Below are 17,563 nucleotides of genomic sequence, written 5' to 3'. Positions count from 1 at the left end.
AAGGTAACACCCACGCACAGGAAATCAATGTGAGTTAATGCCCTGTATAGCTATCCTTATCTCAACCAGCAAAAACCCTTGCTCCTTCCTATTATTGCTTATACTCTCTGTACAACAAAACTAGAAATAAGGGCAAAATAGTTTCTGCTGGGTATTGAGGGGGTGGGGGGAGAGGGAGGGGGCGGAGTGGGTAGTAAGGGAGGGGGTGGGGGCAGGGGGTGAAATGACCCAAGCCTTGTATGCACATATGAATAATAAAAGAAAAAAAAAACAAGATAAAAGCGAGAGCACAGAAGGGATATATGAGGATATAGGTAAGACACCTAAAAAATTAGTTAGCATATGTTGTCCTCAACGCAGAGAAACTAAAGCAGATACCTTAAAAGCAACTAAGTCAATAAGAGAAGGGGACCAGGAACTAGAGAAAAGGTTAGATCAAGAAGAATTAACCTAGAAGGTAACATACACACACAGGAAATTAATGTGAATCAACTCCCTGTATAGCTATCCTTATCTCAACTAGCAAAAACCCTTGTTCCTTCCTATTATTGCTTATACTCTCTCTACAACAAAATTAGAGATAAGGGCAAAATAGTTTCTGCCTGGTATTGAGGCGGTAGGGGGAAGATGGACAGGGCAGGGTGGGTGTTAAGGGAGGGGGTGGGCGCAGGGGGGAGAAATGACCCAAGCATTGTATGCACATATGAATAATAAAAAAATAAATTAATTAAAAAGAAAAGAAGTCAGCTGAAAAGGTTACATGTCTTATCATTCTAGCTATATGACATCCTGGGAAAGGCAAAACTATGGAGATAGTAAAATAGCCAGTGTTGCTAGTATTCAAGAGTTTGGGATAGATAAATGGATTACAGAGGATTATTAGAGCAGTGAAATAACTGTATGATACTGTTATAATATATATATATTTTAAATTAGTCAACAGCCATAGAATGCTCACCAACAAGTGAGTATTAATATTAAAAACTGTAGATTTTAGATGATGACATGTCAAGTATGGTTTATTGATTATAATAAACCATTATGGTGGGGGACGTTGATAGTAGGGGAGGCTAAGAAAGTGTGGGGTAGGCAGTATATGGGAAATCCTATGCCTTCCTTTCAATTTTGCTGAGAACCTAAATATGTTCTAATAATAAAGATTATTTTAAAAGCAAGTCAAGGGAAGGAGAGTAGATTAGGAAGAGTGTTCAGCGGAGCTTCTATGTTGCCTGTAATATTCTGTTTTATATGTAATATTTTAAATCATATTTTATTATCATATTATTGTTGTACTGGGGGTACATTGTGACATTTACAAAAGTTCTTACAATATATCCTAGTTGAATTCACCCCCTTCATCTTTCTCCTCCCTCCCCCATTCCTGGAATAGTTTCAACATGTCTCATTTTTCCATTTTCATACATGAGTACATAGTATTTCCACTACATTTACCCTCCTATATCCTTTCCTCATGTCGTCCCCCTCCCACTGGTGCCAAATCCCAGGCAAGACCTGTTTTATCTTCTTGTTCTGTTTTTGAAAAAAGACAATTTTGTTTGTTTAAGATAGATACACAGGGAGTTTAAGTGTAACATTCCCATGCTTATATGTATTATAATTCGATTTGGTTCATTCTATTTTTCTCCTTCTTAACTTGTCCCCTCCCTATGGTGATTTCAACAGGTTTAAATTTTTCATATTCCATGACAAGGGAAGAGCACATATGGGAGATATAGGAATAGGTAGAAAACCCAAAACATGAAAGCATTTGATGTCCCCACTCCAGAGGAACTATTACAGAAACCTTAAAATGACAGAGATTAACATGAGAAGGGGATCAGGAACCAGTGTAAAGATCAGTTAGAGATGAATCAACATGGGTTGTAACACATGTGTACACAAAAGCGATGTTAGGAATATTTCTGTATAGCTATCCTTAACTCAACTAGCAAGAACGCTTTGCTCTTTATTATGCTTATGTCTTTTCTTCAACAAAATTAGAGATAAGGCAGAACAGGACCTGCCTGCAAGTGAGGGGGAAGAGGGAGAGAGGGTGGTGGAGAGGAAAGGGGGAGAAATGACCCAAACAATGTATACACATGTGAATAAATGAATAATTTTTTTTAAATGCAAAAAAATTCATATTCATTATTGTATAGGAAGAAATGCACTTTTGAGTTGTGTGTGTTCACTCTGTGTAATGCATTTAGTCATGAAAAAATAAGGCACACATTAATTTCAGCCATTAGGAATGGTTGTATTTTTCATTTTAACATTAACCTTTCCATGGACATTAGTCAGTTATATATATTCAGATAAAAGGAGTGCCCTTACACATAGGCTGGTTTTGGACATTATGTTTTGATTAGCATGGAACAGCATAGCATTTAATGTTCCTTAACAAAAAGCAGTATAGATTTCATTACAAAACGTTAACATAAGCATTTATTTGTCATCTTAATTTTAATTTTAGTAAGCCATACAGGTTTTTTCTTACATATTATAGAAAGATATAATGCATGTACTTTCTAAGAAACAGCACAAGCCTGCAATAAAAATTAGTGAGCAGTAAGAAATAATTAAAATACAGTAATTATAGAGTACAAAGGAACACAGACAGTGCTAAGTTGCATAATTCAATTGAAAGGATACTCTAATTTTATTGCACTGCTCTCCAGCCCCTACCCCACCCCCTAAAAACCAAATAAAACTTCAGCAGACAGGAGGAGCACTTACGATCAAGGTAAATGCTGAAAAATAAGTAGCACCATCAGTCATTAAAATGATTGTCAACATTTCCAGGAAGCCTAAATAGAGCATTTCTGATTTTGTCAAGAAAATAAAAGTAATTGATATGTACCATAAAGTTTAGCTGCTACAGATTTCAGCATTTGCATAGGTTTGACTGAGAAAATAAAAATGATTTTTTTTCTGGACAGAATATCAATTTTAAATTTAAAGAAAATGCTATGGATGTTTCCAGATGTTATTTTTAATATTAGGTGGAGAATTCCTCTGATATATATTTAGCCTGCATCATAGAATACTGTTGTAGTCTCTTCATAATTCAGATCCTCCAATTCATTTCAATAAAGAACAATGCCATGCCTGGCACACTACCAGGCATTAAAACTGTTATTCTAAGACAACATTCTTGTCCACAAAGAGCTCATATTCTAGTAAGAAGATGAATTTGAAGACAGATTTGAAACTGCAGGCAAAATATGTATTCCCACAGAAGAATTCGACACTTGGTTTCAAATTAGTAGTGAAACTCAGAAACTACAACAGATACATTTCTTGACTATTATGCCCATATAACACCACAGAATAACTGAAAGATAGATGACAAATGATTCAGGACTCAAACAATTTTGTGTAAAAAGGAAGGAGGAACAATTGAACTCATCTAGATTGTAATATATTCCTGGTTTAAATAAATCTACACAATATTTACTTGAACCAAAATAGGTATTTATATGACAGTGTCACCTTTTTCATTTTGGGTTAACTTTTTGCACATGTTTTATTTGGTAAGTTCAGAACTGCTACAAATACAAAAAAATTCCAGAATAAATATATCAAGTCAAATCACAAACATTTTAAATACATTCATTTTTAAGAAGGCAAAAAGAAACCACTTATATTTTTAGATTTTGATAGGCATTAAAATGAATTATACTATATTAATTTTTGAAAGAATGAAATAGCACAGTCATCATTTAGATGATATAAAAACAACTGGTTGAGTGTAGATGTCAAGAAAAACTACTTTTCTCTTAATTTCACTGTTATAGTAATGAGCTATCATTGATAAGACCATACAATGATTTGTTCAGTAGTCACTAAGACACCTATAGAACACAGCAATTACATTTATTTTTTCACATGAAAATCAGTAAAATATAGCAAAAATATTTTAAAAATAATTTTACAGATTAGCTTCTAAGTTATTCTCCTAAAGAATTCTTTCAAAAGCTAGGTATGGCTGTGGTCAACAAATTTTGTCTTGCATGTGCCTAATTAGTATTACTATTATGTACAACTTTTACTTCAACATTTGATTTTTAGTATTTTATCCAATTTAATACTGAGATGAGAAAGAAATATTTGTTGAAAGCATGCAAGTAGTAAATGTTTTTTAAAGTTCTTTAAAAATTGAAAATTATTCTAGGAAATATTTAGTTAACTTATAAATTTAAAATATTTTGGGGGGTAATGTTTTATGAAAAGTTTTAAATAAGATGTCAATTTTAGTAAATATTTGGAAAGACACTGCTCTTTCATCTTACACATAGGAATCACCTCACCTAGCATATCTGAAAAAAGTATATCATTTCTGTTATTGTTACGAAGAAGTGCCTTATATCCAGCTGATGAATTCATGGTAGCTACTAAGGTTGCTCCCTCTCAAAATGATAATGAAATTTTATTATAGGGATGTCAGTTTGGCTGAATCTAACCAACATATCACTAACTGTACATATTAGGTGTTTCCTATGCATGGAAGATTTTACTGGACAAACCAGCTTATGAAAGCTTTTATTAAAATGTGTTATAGTGGTAAATATCCTTAATGAATGAGGCAAACAAATACTGAGAACAGATTGTTTTTGCACTTTTCCAGGAGGCACTGCTATTTCTCTAGGCATCTTTTGCTTATGAGTGTTTTTTGTTGAAGTTGTTATTTTTCTGGAGATATGAAAAGAAGAAAATCTAGAAAAAATATCTGTCTAGGTATGATGGAGGTAAATGGTATCTTTAACATAAAAGAAGCTTTTGTTATACCACTACCAGAAACCTGTTGCAGATTTTAGCATTGTTTAATTAGGTGAAACAATCATTTTTCAAGATCATCCTTATTCTAATTATTTTCTTAATCCATCCTCGGATTCTTAGATCAATAAATATAGGCATGTTCTCCTCAAGTTGTACAATGACAATAATTTCTTGCATTGTTACTTTAGGAAACAAATAAGTGAATGCTGATTTTAAAATACAGTATTGGTGTAAGTGAAGAGTAATTAATGAAATACTGACACGTTTCTATTAACGCAGTATTAATATCTTCATAATGACCCTGAAAATGCTATAACAACACATGTGCAAAATCATTTTTCACTTTAGTTATCTTTGACTTACATAGAATATATGCTATTGAAATCAGTAAATATTCTTCAAGTTAAATTTAGAAATATGACTTTGCAAAGCATGATGGGGGAAATACATTCATGTGGAGTTTAATTTTTTTGTGGTACTAGCGTTTGAACTCAGGGTCTACACATGGAGCTACTTCATTAGGCCTTCTTTTGGGATTTTTTTTTTTGAGATAGAGCTTCACAAACTATTTGCCCTGGCTGGCTTTGAACCATGATCTTCCCGATCTCTGCCTGCTGAGAAGCTAGGATTATAGACTTGAGCCACCAGCACCCAGTGAGTTTTAAGGATGTGTTTCTTAGGAACACATTTTATTCAGTTTGTAAGGTCATCATTACCAACAGGATGGTTTACTTATGTAGTGCAATAGAGAAAAAAGCATGATAGGAGTCAAAAGACCTGTTTTCTGTATTCAGTCCTAGATACATTTGTGTGTGTTTAGGCACAGCCTTCAATCTGGTTTGGTCTAGTATTGTAAAAATGTAGATATCAAACAAAATTAGTTCAGAGGGTTTAGAAAATGTAATGAATTAATTAAATACATTTCCTTACATAAATACATAATGTAATAAAAATCAGAGTAAAATTACATCTAATGCTCAGAACATAAATATTTTAGTTCACATGTCCTGTATCTCACTAAATCCAGAGATATTCACACTTTAGTTGGAAATACAAAGTAGGGGGTAGAAAAATAAAGTCCATTGAATAAGTCTACATCAGAAATTCATGTGTTACTATAATGAACAAATTATACATAGACTGGGGTTTAACTCAAAAAATAAAACTTACTTTAGATTCATATGAAAGTAAAAATGTAAAACAAAATAAAATCAATACACAATGAAGTCACAGTCAAAAGAATATTTTAAAATTCCACCCTAAATTTTAAGAGATAAAAATCCCATTCTTTTGTCCTTTTATTTATTGTTTTTATTGCTGGGTTTTGAAGTCAGGGCTCTTCTCTGTGAGGCAGAGTTCTACTGCTTGAGCCATGCCCCCAGCCCTTTTGTCCTTCTGAACAGAACTTTTTACCAACTTACAATGTTTTAATAGAGTGTTCAGTACCAGGGCTTTCCATGCAGAGCATTTGCAGCTTATGAATTAAAAGTTAAATATGTGAAGAAAAATATTTGCTGCAATAATAATAAATTTGCAACCAATGACTATTGACCTATTGAATTACTCCTGAATACTGCTCACCTTATTAGCAAATGTATGTGAAGACTGAAAATCATGAAGCTCATGCAGAAATGGAAGTGTAACTAAACTGCTAAAGGGATAAAAACTCTATGCTAAATGTGCCCATAATTCTGTGAAAAAATCTTAAAGAGATTTAAACATTATGAAAATAAAAATAAGAAAAATTAAAAGTAGTTACAGAAAAGGAAGGGGGAATGTAAAACTGCAGGAGACTGGTATGGGGGAAATAATTTGGTCTAAAAGTTTCCATGTACTCTACTAAAATTAACATAAATACATATATGTACGTGTATGTATGTATATATCAAATCAAATGTCAATTTTAGTATTTATATATGAAAGACCCTGCTCTTTCATTTCACACAAAGGAATATATATATAAACACAAATATATTATGTACATATTGTTTTTTGAGACAGTGTTCCACTATGTTGTCCAGGATGGTCTTGAACCCACAATGTAGCCTAGGCAGGACTGGAATTCATTGTCCTCCTGGCTCTGCCTCCTTAGAGCTGGGATTCCAGGCATGTGCCACCATGCCTGGCTAAACTTTACTGTTAAGGGAGAGACTTTTAAAACCTACCTTTCATAATGCTAAAATAATTTTTCCTGGATCTGCCAGAAATGAATTAAAGTGAGGAAAAAAACACTAGGGGAGATAAGTCTAAAACCTGAGAGCAGCGCTTTGTGAAGAGTTAAAATAAATTGTGCATGAACAATTGACAGGAAAGAACAGAAAAATAGCAAGTATTAAAAAATGATGTGTATCAGCAAAACATTCACTTTAGATAACATGCCTTCAATAATATAAGCATTATAACTAATGAATGATAGTTAGAACTTTCAATTTTTAAGTTTATTCTCAAACATGATGATGAACATGGATATATCAAAAATCACAATCTTTTTAAAAAGTGAGAGAAGCCAAGATTTTATAGATAGGGTGAATTTGATCAAAGTACATTATGCATATTTTGTAAATATCACAGCAAAACCCATTGCACAATTAATTTATGCTAACAAATTTTTGAAATTTTGAATTTTAATTTTTCATCTCAACAATTTTGGTGATGCTTATTGTTGCAAACTATTGTGGTATAAGAAATTTACTTGAAATGATGGATCACTCATGTCACTGCATTCACAGAGCCTACAAGAATGATAATGTGATGCTGTAAGCTTCGTTTCCCATCATTGTCAAGCACTTTAAGAAAATTAGAAACATCCAGGGTAGTAAATGCCAAGGACAAGATTATTTTTACTAGATTGTTTAAAATCACATTCAGTTATATGTTTATCTTTCATATGAACAAAAAAATCTAGCACATAAACAACTTACTTACCCAGGAAACCTTAAGTCTATAGACCGAGGCATTCCCTCATTTGTAAAGATGAGTGATCACAACCAAAATTACATACAGTTGGCTTCATGAAATCCATTTAATGAAGGCATTATTGCAAATCACAGACAAATTAAGACCAGATGCTTCATGGATAGCTTCATGAAGAAATCAGTGTGTTGGAAGTGCACCTCCTGAGTACAGGTAGGGAGAAATAGATTCTAGAGACCTCAAAAGTCTATAGGATGGAGACAAGAGCAACAACACTTTGTTCTTACAGAACAAGTAGACAAAGAATGACAATATAAATGTTCAGAGAAATTTAAAAAAAGAGAATGTAGCAGAAGTTTTACTGAATAAAATAAATATGCATTGTACAGATGAACCAAACAATTCTAATCTCATAACTTTTTTGATTGTTTGGGAGAATCCCATAAATGGGTATAGTCTCTAAAATTCTAAATGTAATATTCTGTAGTAAGTAGTTTTTGTTTTTTGCATCATAATAGATAGCGATCAATATAGGAATTACTAACCCATAATAAATAACATTTTCCTTCTAATTCAATGTTAGGGAAAGTACGTTATGCCTGAGTTATATAAATATACCATTATTTTTATGAGAAAAACTCATTAAAATGACTAAAGTTATTATATAAACATTACTATTGAGATAATCTGTATTGGCTACAAAAGTGACAACTTGAAATTATATTCCAGTTATAGCAAATGACATCTCCAATAGACACTAAATAAATTATAGCATAAATTGCAGTGAAGTCTCTTTTGTTCACCTTATAGGGCTTGCATTTTTGAACTTGTATTTTACTTACTTCTTGTATTGCCTCTACTGCTTATATTTTTGGGAGGCAGCATAGAAGGCTCTAACTGCTTTTAGATAAACCTGAGTTTATATTTTGGTTCAGTCATATACTACTTTTTAACTATGGGGAATTTTCTGAGCTTCACTGTATGTTTAATTTGTTTCACTCATTCATTTTATCAAGGTAATAACTTTTACCATACCTTTGGTTTGAATATTAAAAGGCATTATATAGGTAAAATGAATGACAACAATTATTACTTCCCTTTCTACTTTGCATCCTTTCTTTTCCATCAAATTAAGCCTAACATTTGTGATTTTAATTTGATTGTACTAAAGGTCTAAAGTATTCTACATGTGACAGGGAGGTTTTGGGGGGGTATTTTGGATTAAAAATAACTAATTGATTATGGATAGCTCTACGTATTTAAAATATCTAGTATTTATATCTTCTTTCTTTTTCTTCCTCCTTTCTTTTTTCCTTCCTTCCATTTTTATTTTTTTTAAGTAGTCTCACTATGCAGCCCAGTCTGGCTCAAACTCTCAAAATCCTGCCTTAGCCTTCTGAGTGCCGTGATTATTCAGCCACTATGCCTGGGCATGTTGTATACAGCCAGAGGAATGTGACTATAAAATACCTGGACTTTAAGGTGAACATATGAAATCAAACTAATTGTTTTACTTGTTTTCTTATGTTCAGGTGAAGCCTGTGGGCCCATGAGCTAAAGTTATTAGAACTTGATGTGAAATAGGAGATATTTAGTCATGTGACTTTATACTGAGAAAACATCATGTCTTCCAACGTGAAACACACTGGAACCTGACCCACTGCCTCTTTCAGTTGTGCTGGCTGGACCCAAAAAAGATCAGGAAAGAGGGTCAGCACAGTTCAGATCAAACCCATACACAGTGTTCTATCCATAAATTGTGAAGGAATATTTAAGACTAAAGAGTGAAAAACATGGGGTGCTCAACTAATACACAAGACAAAGTATGCAAACTAACTAGCAACCATGAATTATTTCGGCACTCTAGGTGGTGGCAGCCCTCTTTTTATATAATTTCGTGATGTGGAACAGAACTTAAGAGATTTTAATGCTCTTCACATCTTGAGCATTTAAACTGTTCTTTCTAAGGGAAAGAAATATGTTGAACGCTAACTGTTGTACACACAAGTGCAAATGATATTTCTTCCTCCACTTATACAATAATAGAAGTTCTAGGCCATTATTCTTTTCTCAGTGTTTGAAAGATTCTGTTAAAACAACAAATCTTTCAACATGGGCAAGGGGTTAGGAAGAGTGGAAAAGTAGAATAATTTATATTATCCTGGAACAATTTTGAATCTGGTATGTGTTTATGCAACTATTTTAATTGTGTTATGGTTTAATTTTCAACATGTGTGCGTGGGAATTAATATACGTGCATATTTATAACTTCATACTGTTCTAGTGTCAGGCGTGACCATATGCATCACATCATGAGCTTTGCAATTTTACTTCCCGTTTCTAAAAAAATTGATATGATCAGCATTAGAAATGAATAGATAATGAAAGCAACCAAAGATCAGCAAAGCAAGCATAAATTGGTTTTGACTTGACTCATCAGTAAGTAAATAAGCCTCCTCCCTGGTAGAAGACCCTGGAACGTATCTTACCGCATGTCTCAACTAGCAGGTGATGAAAAGGATATAGCCTTAGACCTAAAACCCCATGGTTATTACTTTGCTATTTATTTCCCCTGGGGTCTGATATTTAAATTAGTTTAAATGTGTATTTTCAGGGAATGCAACACATTTTTTGGAAAACTTTGTGATTGGAAAGGAACTACACACTAATAATATTATGTTTCTTATAACAAGTCAGAGTTGAATACAAAAGCACAACTCATATAAAAATAGCCATTTCCCAACTAGGTGAAACTATATTAAAAACAACCATATGCTGTCACATTTTTCCCAATTTATTTATCTATGATATTGGCACATCATGTTTTATTTAGTATTTGAAAAATACAAATATCCCTTCATATGCAAAAAAGCACATGTTAAATGAAAAAAATGGAATTTTATATTGCTTCTTAAATATAAGCCACATGCTTAAATAGTGCATAAATTTTTATGAATCAAATTTAAGCCTTAATTTTAGCTATTACAAAAGTTTGGTGTCCAGGTACAGACTCATAAGAAATAAGAATAGCACCTACCTCTATTGCAATGAAGAAAACGAAGAGCAAAGTCCTATGGACATCTTAAGTGTGACATTACTTCAATATCAAAGCACTAAATGCTTTTACTAATCACCATATTAAGCTTTAGATTTATAGGTATACATATTTATTATTTTCGCTGTGTTATAGTTTTCGAACACATAAACCTACCAGTGTGTCTATGTTAGAATGATTCCAATTCCCACATATTTTCATATAGGTAGGAAAATAAGAACCTGCTAAATTAATCTGGGCTGCAATATTTCAAACTTCTTCCTATCAAGTTAGTGAACTATACCTACAATACCCCGTTATACACAAATAGTATATCTATAAGCCCTTTTAACAGTTTCCTGGTTATGTTCATAGGCAGCTGGAAATCTAATCAGTAGAGGGCAGAATTTTCAAGTGTTGCCATTCCTATAACATGGATATCTTCAGTGGCTGAGTAAAAGACCTGTGTGTGGTTTGTTTTTGCTTTTGCTTTCTATGGAAGGGAGGGAGCTAAGAAAGTTTAGAGGGCTCAGTGAAATGAAGACCCACTACTAGTCAGCTGAACATAAAAGTAACCTTGGAATGTTGCTATGTCTTGGAAAAAATTAGAATTTGGCCTGTTTATAAACTTGTTAACTAAAATTCCAGTTTATTCTAGTTTGATATTTCAATACAACATTGAATCTGGATTGAGGTCTAGTAAAAAGAAATCCATGGTTATTATTTTCCAGATTAAGAACTAAAATCATTTTCAAATCAGTAGACATAGTTCATTGCTAAGTGTCATTAAACTTTAATATAATTGCATTTTAGGTAAAAATTTTGAAAATTGCTTGGGGATTCTATTCTCTAGCACCAGACACTAATAGTACCCCCTCAAAGAAATGGTGCATACGCATGGAGTAATCAGGTCTTAGAGCACTCAAAGTAATGATGCAAAATGAAGACTTTTAAAATCAAACTTATTTTATATATGCAAATGGTTTTTATAATAGTCACTAGCATTTCTGAATTCAGGTCACCCTCACTGTTACCCATGTGTTTATTTTTAAAATCCACATTGTAAAATAGCATACAAATGTAATACATTTCTTTTGTATCACTGAGTTTTTTTCTTACTTAAAAATGACTATGATAATATTCTTTTGCATTTATTTTTATTTTCCAGGTACACTGTGTTTATGTGACTATGTGATTGTGTGTGTACATGTGTACGTTTATGAAGAAAGAATTTTCCCAAATCCTATTTCATATTTTAATATCAAATTTAAAAATTTGAACTACGAAGAGGATCATGACATAGGATTAAACACACTTCTAACTAATTAAGCCCCGGGTTTTGATACAGACCTCTTTCTATAAAGAAGACTAAGTCATTGGAAGACTTTAAAATTCCTCTTTTAACCACCACACCCTGAGTCATGTACAGAAATAACTCACCACTGCATGGATTCTTTGCATGCATAATCTCAAAATTTAACACTCCAATTATGTTTGTAAAAACTAATTTATAATTTGTCATCGGTGGAAGTCTCATTCTGTCCTTGATTGTGATTTCTTGTTTCAACTAAACACTTTTTCAATATTTTGAAAAAAACCCAAATCCTTAAAAATACTGAAATTAGAGATGCAATTCCTGTTAGATATTAGTTTCTCTTTCTGAGGCAATACTCTGTGTTTTTGAAATTTTGACTGAAACTTCATCTTGTTTGGATTTGCTCAAGGGTTCAGTTTCTCCAGACTCAAATGTAGTTGCTTTTTTCTTCCTTTCCTGTTCCATCTTCCTTTCCTTATCAAGCAGTCTATAGTTAATAAAATTGCCAATCAGAAGCCATATGCTTGATGCTATCACGATAGCCCCACTGGCTAGATACATGTATTGATATTCTCCAGTTATATCCACCAATTTACCTAAGAGACAAAAAACATTCTTTAAGATGGCATAAAATAGTCATTACATGATAAAACATATAAATTTTTAAAAAATTTCCCAAATTGTCTGCTTCTTATTTAAATTAATGCCAAATTAGATTTAAACAAATAAAAATATTCTATATTATCATACATATATATGATTAGTAAAGTTATATACATACAGACATTTACAGCATTATATTACCAACACAATTAATTTATTAGAAAATATTTTCCCCAATAAAAATGCATAGCCAAAACAAATTGGGCATATATGTGTTTGTGTATTCGTAAGTATATAGAAGTGTAAGGTATATTTTTATATCTATGCACAGAGATATATTTATCTGTTTATTTACAGCATACCCACGTCTCCATGGTTCCTTTTCTCTTCAATAAAGAGGAAATAATTACATTCTTTTGGAAAAACCCAAAGGTTCTTATAGGGGTTCTAACAAGGCTTAGTATTTACCAAATGCTTCTCTGTGCTTATCCTTACACTGATTTCTTTACTTGTAACATCTCCTTTGATCCTTGTGATCAGCCATCATTAAGAAGCAGTCTTACCATGGTTACTTAGCTAGTACATGGCAGAACCTGAACTGTAACTGAGGTTCGTCTGCATCTCATATTCTTTTCTACTCCACAATGTGACTTCACCAAAACTCTTGGTTTAGTGCTATGTCACTTTCTGGGATAATTACATTTTATTTTGCTTTATTTAGTATATAGTATCAAGACCAAACTAATCAGGAAGAAACCATTGTCCCATTTAACTATGGACACCACTTAAAAACTAGCAGAATGCCACATAATCTGAAGGTTAATTGACTTTAATTTTTTTTCAGTTAGTACCTAGTTTTGCCTCTTGCTCATGTAGGCAATTACTTCTTACCATTTATTAAGAGCATAATTTAGTGCATACAAATATATATTACATATTATATGGCTTCCAAGCAATTCCAATGTAGCCCGTTCCAGCCAATCTGTTAGAAAGAAGCTCTAGCATTCTAACTAGAATCTAGTCAGTGGGTCAATACGAAATTTAGCTGCTTGCTTATCTATTTGAATGAATTCATATTAAACAAGTAAATGGTATAGTTTATTTGAGTTAACATGACATATACATAAACAAGAAAGTTGTATAATTTTTATCTTCTTTCTTGATTTTAGCCTAATATTTGTATTCATACAGTTGTTGTTACACTTAGAAATACACAAACATGACATACATGGCCCTATCAGTTAACATAATTTTGTACTGCACTATTTTCACACTTTTTAAGCACTTTGGGAATTTTTAAGAATCAAGAAAACACATATGTTTTTCAGAACCAAACTCTCAGTTTTTTTTTCAAATGAAAGCAGCAAAGAAGTTCACTCTGAAAAAACAAAAATAAAACCATGCTCTCCCTGTCTTTCACTGCCCTTCTAATGGAAATAGTAGATGGAATGACGAGTATGTAAGAAGTAATCGCAACAATATTCAAAAGTATTTAATGAGACTGGTACTCGTTGCTGATACCTGTAATCCTAGCTACTTGGGTGGCTGAGATTGGGATGATGGTGGTCTGAGGCCAGCCTGGGCAAAAAAGTTTGAGACTCCATCTGAATAGGAAAAAAATCTGGGTGTGGTGGCACACACTTGTTATCCCAGTGATGGTGGGAAGTTTAAAATAGTATGATGATGGTTCAGGCTGGCTTGGGCAAAAAGTGAGAACCTATCCTCAAAATTACCAGAGCATAAATGACTGGAAGAAGGGCTCAAGTGGCAGAGTGCTGCCTATGAAGTATGAAGCCCTGAATTCAAACTCCAGTATTGCCAAAATAATAATATTTATTGAGTGAATACTATGTGCCAGATGTAGTTTTATCAGCCTGCCTGACAGTCAAGGAGTGTCAGGGGTAATCCCAAATCAACTGCCTCCTTTGACACCAGTGGCACAACAGTATGGCAATGTTAGCACAATAGGCACTCAAGGTTACTGGAGTTGTTTTAAAAATGTATATTGACACAGGATTTTAGCACAGGTAACAATGTTTAACCATTAGGTCATTTTGGATTGATTTTTTTTTCATTCCATCATTCATGATATATAATTTTTCTCTGTTGACAGAATTTTGTTGTCAATTCCTAAGCTCTAAGATTCATTTGGTCAAACAATTTCTGTTTGAAAACATAAGCTAATTGTGCCTGTTACAAATAATAAAATCAGCAGGCTGATAAATAACAAGACCTAATAGCTTTCACTCTTTTTTGACAATTGTTCTGGGTCCATAGTACATCCACATTGAGAGGCACATTACCTAAAACATCTATGTTCTATACAAGACGACAAGCCAACAACTATACCACTAAGGTCTTACAGCCAACATTGATGCCTTCCTGACCAAGTGAAAAAGTGAAAAACAAAAAGTCAATGATGGCATTAAGATCAACAAATTAAACATGAATTTTCCAACATTTAAAATGAATCCTTGATGTCATGTGGAAAGCAGCTTAACAATCGACAGACTGTATGGAAAAAGTTACTGTGAGCCAAGCTCTGAGCACTAGGGGGCAGACCAAGAATCTAAGTGAGTAAAGTTCAGTATTAACCAAAACAGTACACAGTGGTTGCTGGAAAATACTGGCCTACACAGGGAGCTGGCTATTTCATACATTTAAAGTCTAAGAGTAAAGAGAGTCTTAACTTCAAGAATGTGGTTATGTATGTTTCTTTAAATCACGGGTTCAAATAGAATTTAATCTATCATAATTTTCTTCCAAAAACACTCCCAATGACTTCCTTTGTGCCTTCTTTCCTTCCATTCTTCCTTTCTTCCTTCCTTTTTCTCTTCCTTCTTTCCTCTGTCTTTCTCCACCTCTCTCCCCTCCCCTCCTTTTTTTCTTTCCTTTCTTCCTTCTTTGTTTTGTTTAAACATCTGACCAGCTTCTCAATTTCTTTGATGATGTTCTAAACATATTTCATTTCCTTACTGGGCAATTTAGACATTTTTGGAGGGCAGTACTGGGGTTTGAACTTAGGCCTTTGTGCTTGCTAAACAGGGTCTCTACTACTTGAATCATGTTCCACCTTCTGTTAGCTTTCAGTACTTTTTAAGTAAGGTCTCACATTTTTGCCTTGGGTCTGTCTTGGACTGTGATCTTCCTACCCATGTATCCTGCATAACTGGGATTATAGTTTCACACCACTATGCCTGGTTTGTCAGTTGAGATGGGATCTTACTAACTTTTTGCCTGGGTTGGCCTTGAGCTACAATCATCCTGATCTCTGCCTCCCGAGTAGCTGGGATTATAGGCATATCACTCCATGTCCAGTTCCTAGCATGGACACTTTTATAGGCATCTTTGAAAATATAAGGTAATACCTTATCATTTATAAATATGAAATGTAAGTTACTAGTAAAATATATTTTGAATGGGTTTGACTTTGTTCCTCAGGCATGTAACAAGTTCCAAATTAATATAACTAATGTACTATAATTTAAAAAGTAGACTGACCTTTTCAGGGTGTTAGTTTGTATTTCTGACTCATTTTTATTAAAGTAGAGCAGAAATCTTTTCAGCAATGATAAAACTGTACTTCTTTTTTAATACATTCTTAACATCACAAAAGTACTGATACGGACAAAAATCTGAAAAATTATGCTGCTAATTATGAATCTAACTTAAGGTCTTAAGTTCATAGTTCCAGGCTCTGAAACAAAGTTAGGTCTAAAATAAACTGAAAATTTTAAATCTGTAATTAGAGTTAAAATTAACCTCTCCACAGTCTTAAAGGCAATTAGTTATTATTCAAAGCACATTATTCACTTTAAAGAAAGTCTCAATTAATGAATATTTATGTCACGTTTTTGCTTTCCTTGATAAGAAATATGCTTACCAGCAAGAGGAGGGCCAAGAAGAACCGGGCCACACTCCACAATGGTGGTGAGTCCCACAGCACTGGAAAACTTGGGAGCACCAACCAGGTCCATGAGAGTTTCAAAGAGGACACTGCTAACGCTCCCAAATCCATAGCCAAAAAATATAGCATACACCACCAGGCTTGAATAAGTCTGTGCCAGAGGGCACAAGAGATGGCACACGCCAGTGAACATTACTGAAAAACTTAAGAAGTACTGGATTCGGGGTCGCACCAATTTAGAGTTTGCAATTACTCCTCCAAGAGGCCGAGCAAACATATCAACAAAAGCCATAACTGACAGCAAGAAAGCTGCAGAATACTCATCTATTCCTCTGTCTTTAGCATATGGAGCCAAGAATATAACAGGGGCAAAAAACCCTAGAAACATAATGACATTTCCAGATAGGTAGATCAGAAATCCTCTATGCTTAAAAAGAGAGAAATCCAAATATTTATTAATTTGTTCACATGTTGATTTCTTTTGATGGGTTTTCTTCAGACCTGAATCTTCATTTACACCAATCTTATTTTTAGACTTAGAAGTAGCTCTTTTGGGTTCTAATGGTCTCATGAGGGCCCCAGCCACACAGGCATGCAAAAATATAGCTCCCAAAATCAAGAAGCTTCCCTTCCAGCCAAAAGTGTTAGAAAGGAACTGATTGAAAGGAGCCAATGTACTTAAGAAAACAGGACTTCCTGCCATGGCCAATCCATTTGCCATCGGTCGTTTCCTATAGAAGTATTTGCCAATTATTGTTAAGGCCGGTTGCAGGTTGAAGGCTAAGCCTAAACCTAAAAAGAACAAGAGAAAAGGGAAAAAGAAAACACAAGCACATTACACCACTCACAAACACATTACTCTTTTAAGTGCATGTTCTTCCCTTAGTGCGTGACCCATGTCCAATAATATTACTGCATTTGTTTTAGGTCTATAATCTGCATATGAGGCAGAACACATGATTTTGGGCCTTTAGAGCATGGCTAACTTTGCTTAAGATGAAGTTATCTAGTT

The 17,563-nt window shown here is 33.5% G+C and overlaps 1 protein-coding gene across 14 annotated transcripts in view; it reads right to left on the bottom strand.

Moving 5' to 3' along the window:
* Positions 1-2,432: 2,432 nt before the first annotated feature.
* The window catches only part of LOC109686449 (monocarboxylate transporter 2), a 182,333-nt gene continuing 167,202 nt past the window's right edge, over positions 2,433-17,563 (bottom strand). For all 14 annotated transcript variants that reach the window (XM_074083798.1, XM_074083797.1, XM_074083799.1 and 11 more), the window contains 2 exons: positions 16,528-17,343; positions 2,433-12,637 (listed from right to left, as the gene is read on the bottom strand). In XM_074083798.1, the coding sequence (XP_073939899.1) occupies positions 12,366-12,637; positions 16,528-17,343 (1,088 nt within the window). In that variant the 3' untranslated portion in view covers positions 2,433-12,365. The remainder of the gene's footprint in view (positions 12,638-16,527; positions 17,344-17,563) is intronic.

The sequence above is a fragment of the Castor canadensis genome, chromosome 8 (genome assembly GCF_047511655.1).
Source record: "Castor canadensis chromosome 8, mCasCan1.hap1v2, whole genome shotgun sequence".
In the NCBI taxonomy this organism is placed as follows: Eukaryota; Metazoa; Chordata; class Mammalia; order Rodentia; family Castoridae; genus Castor; species Castor canadensis.
This window is presented reverse-complemented; position numbering and strand designations above follow the sequence as displayed.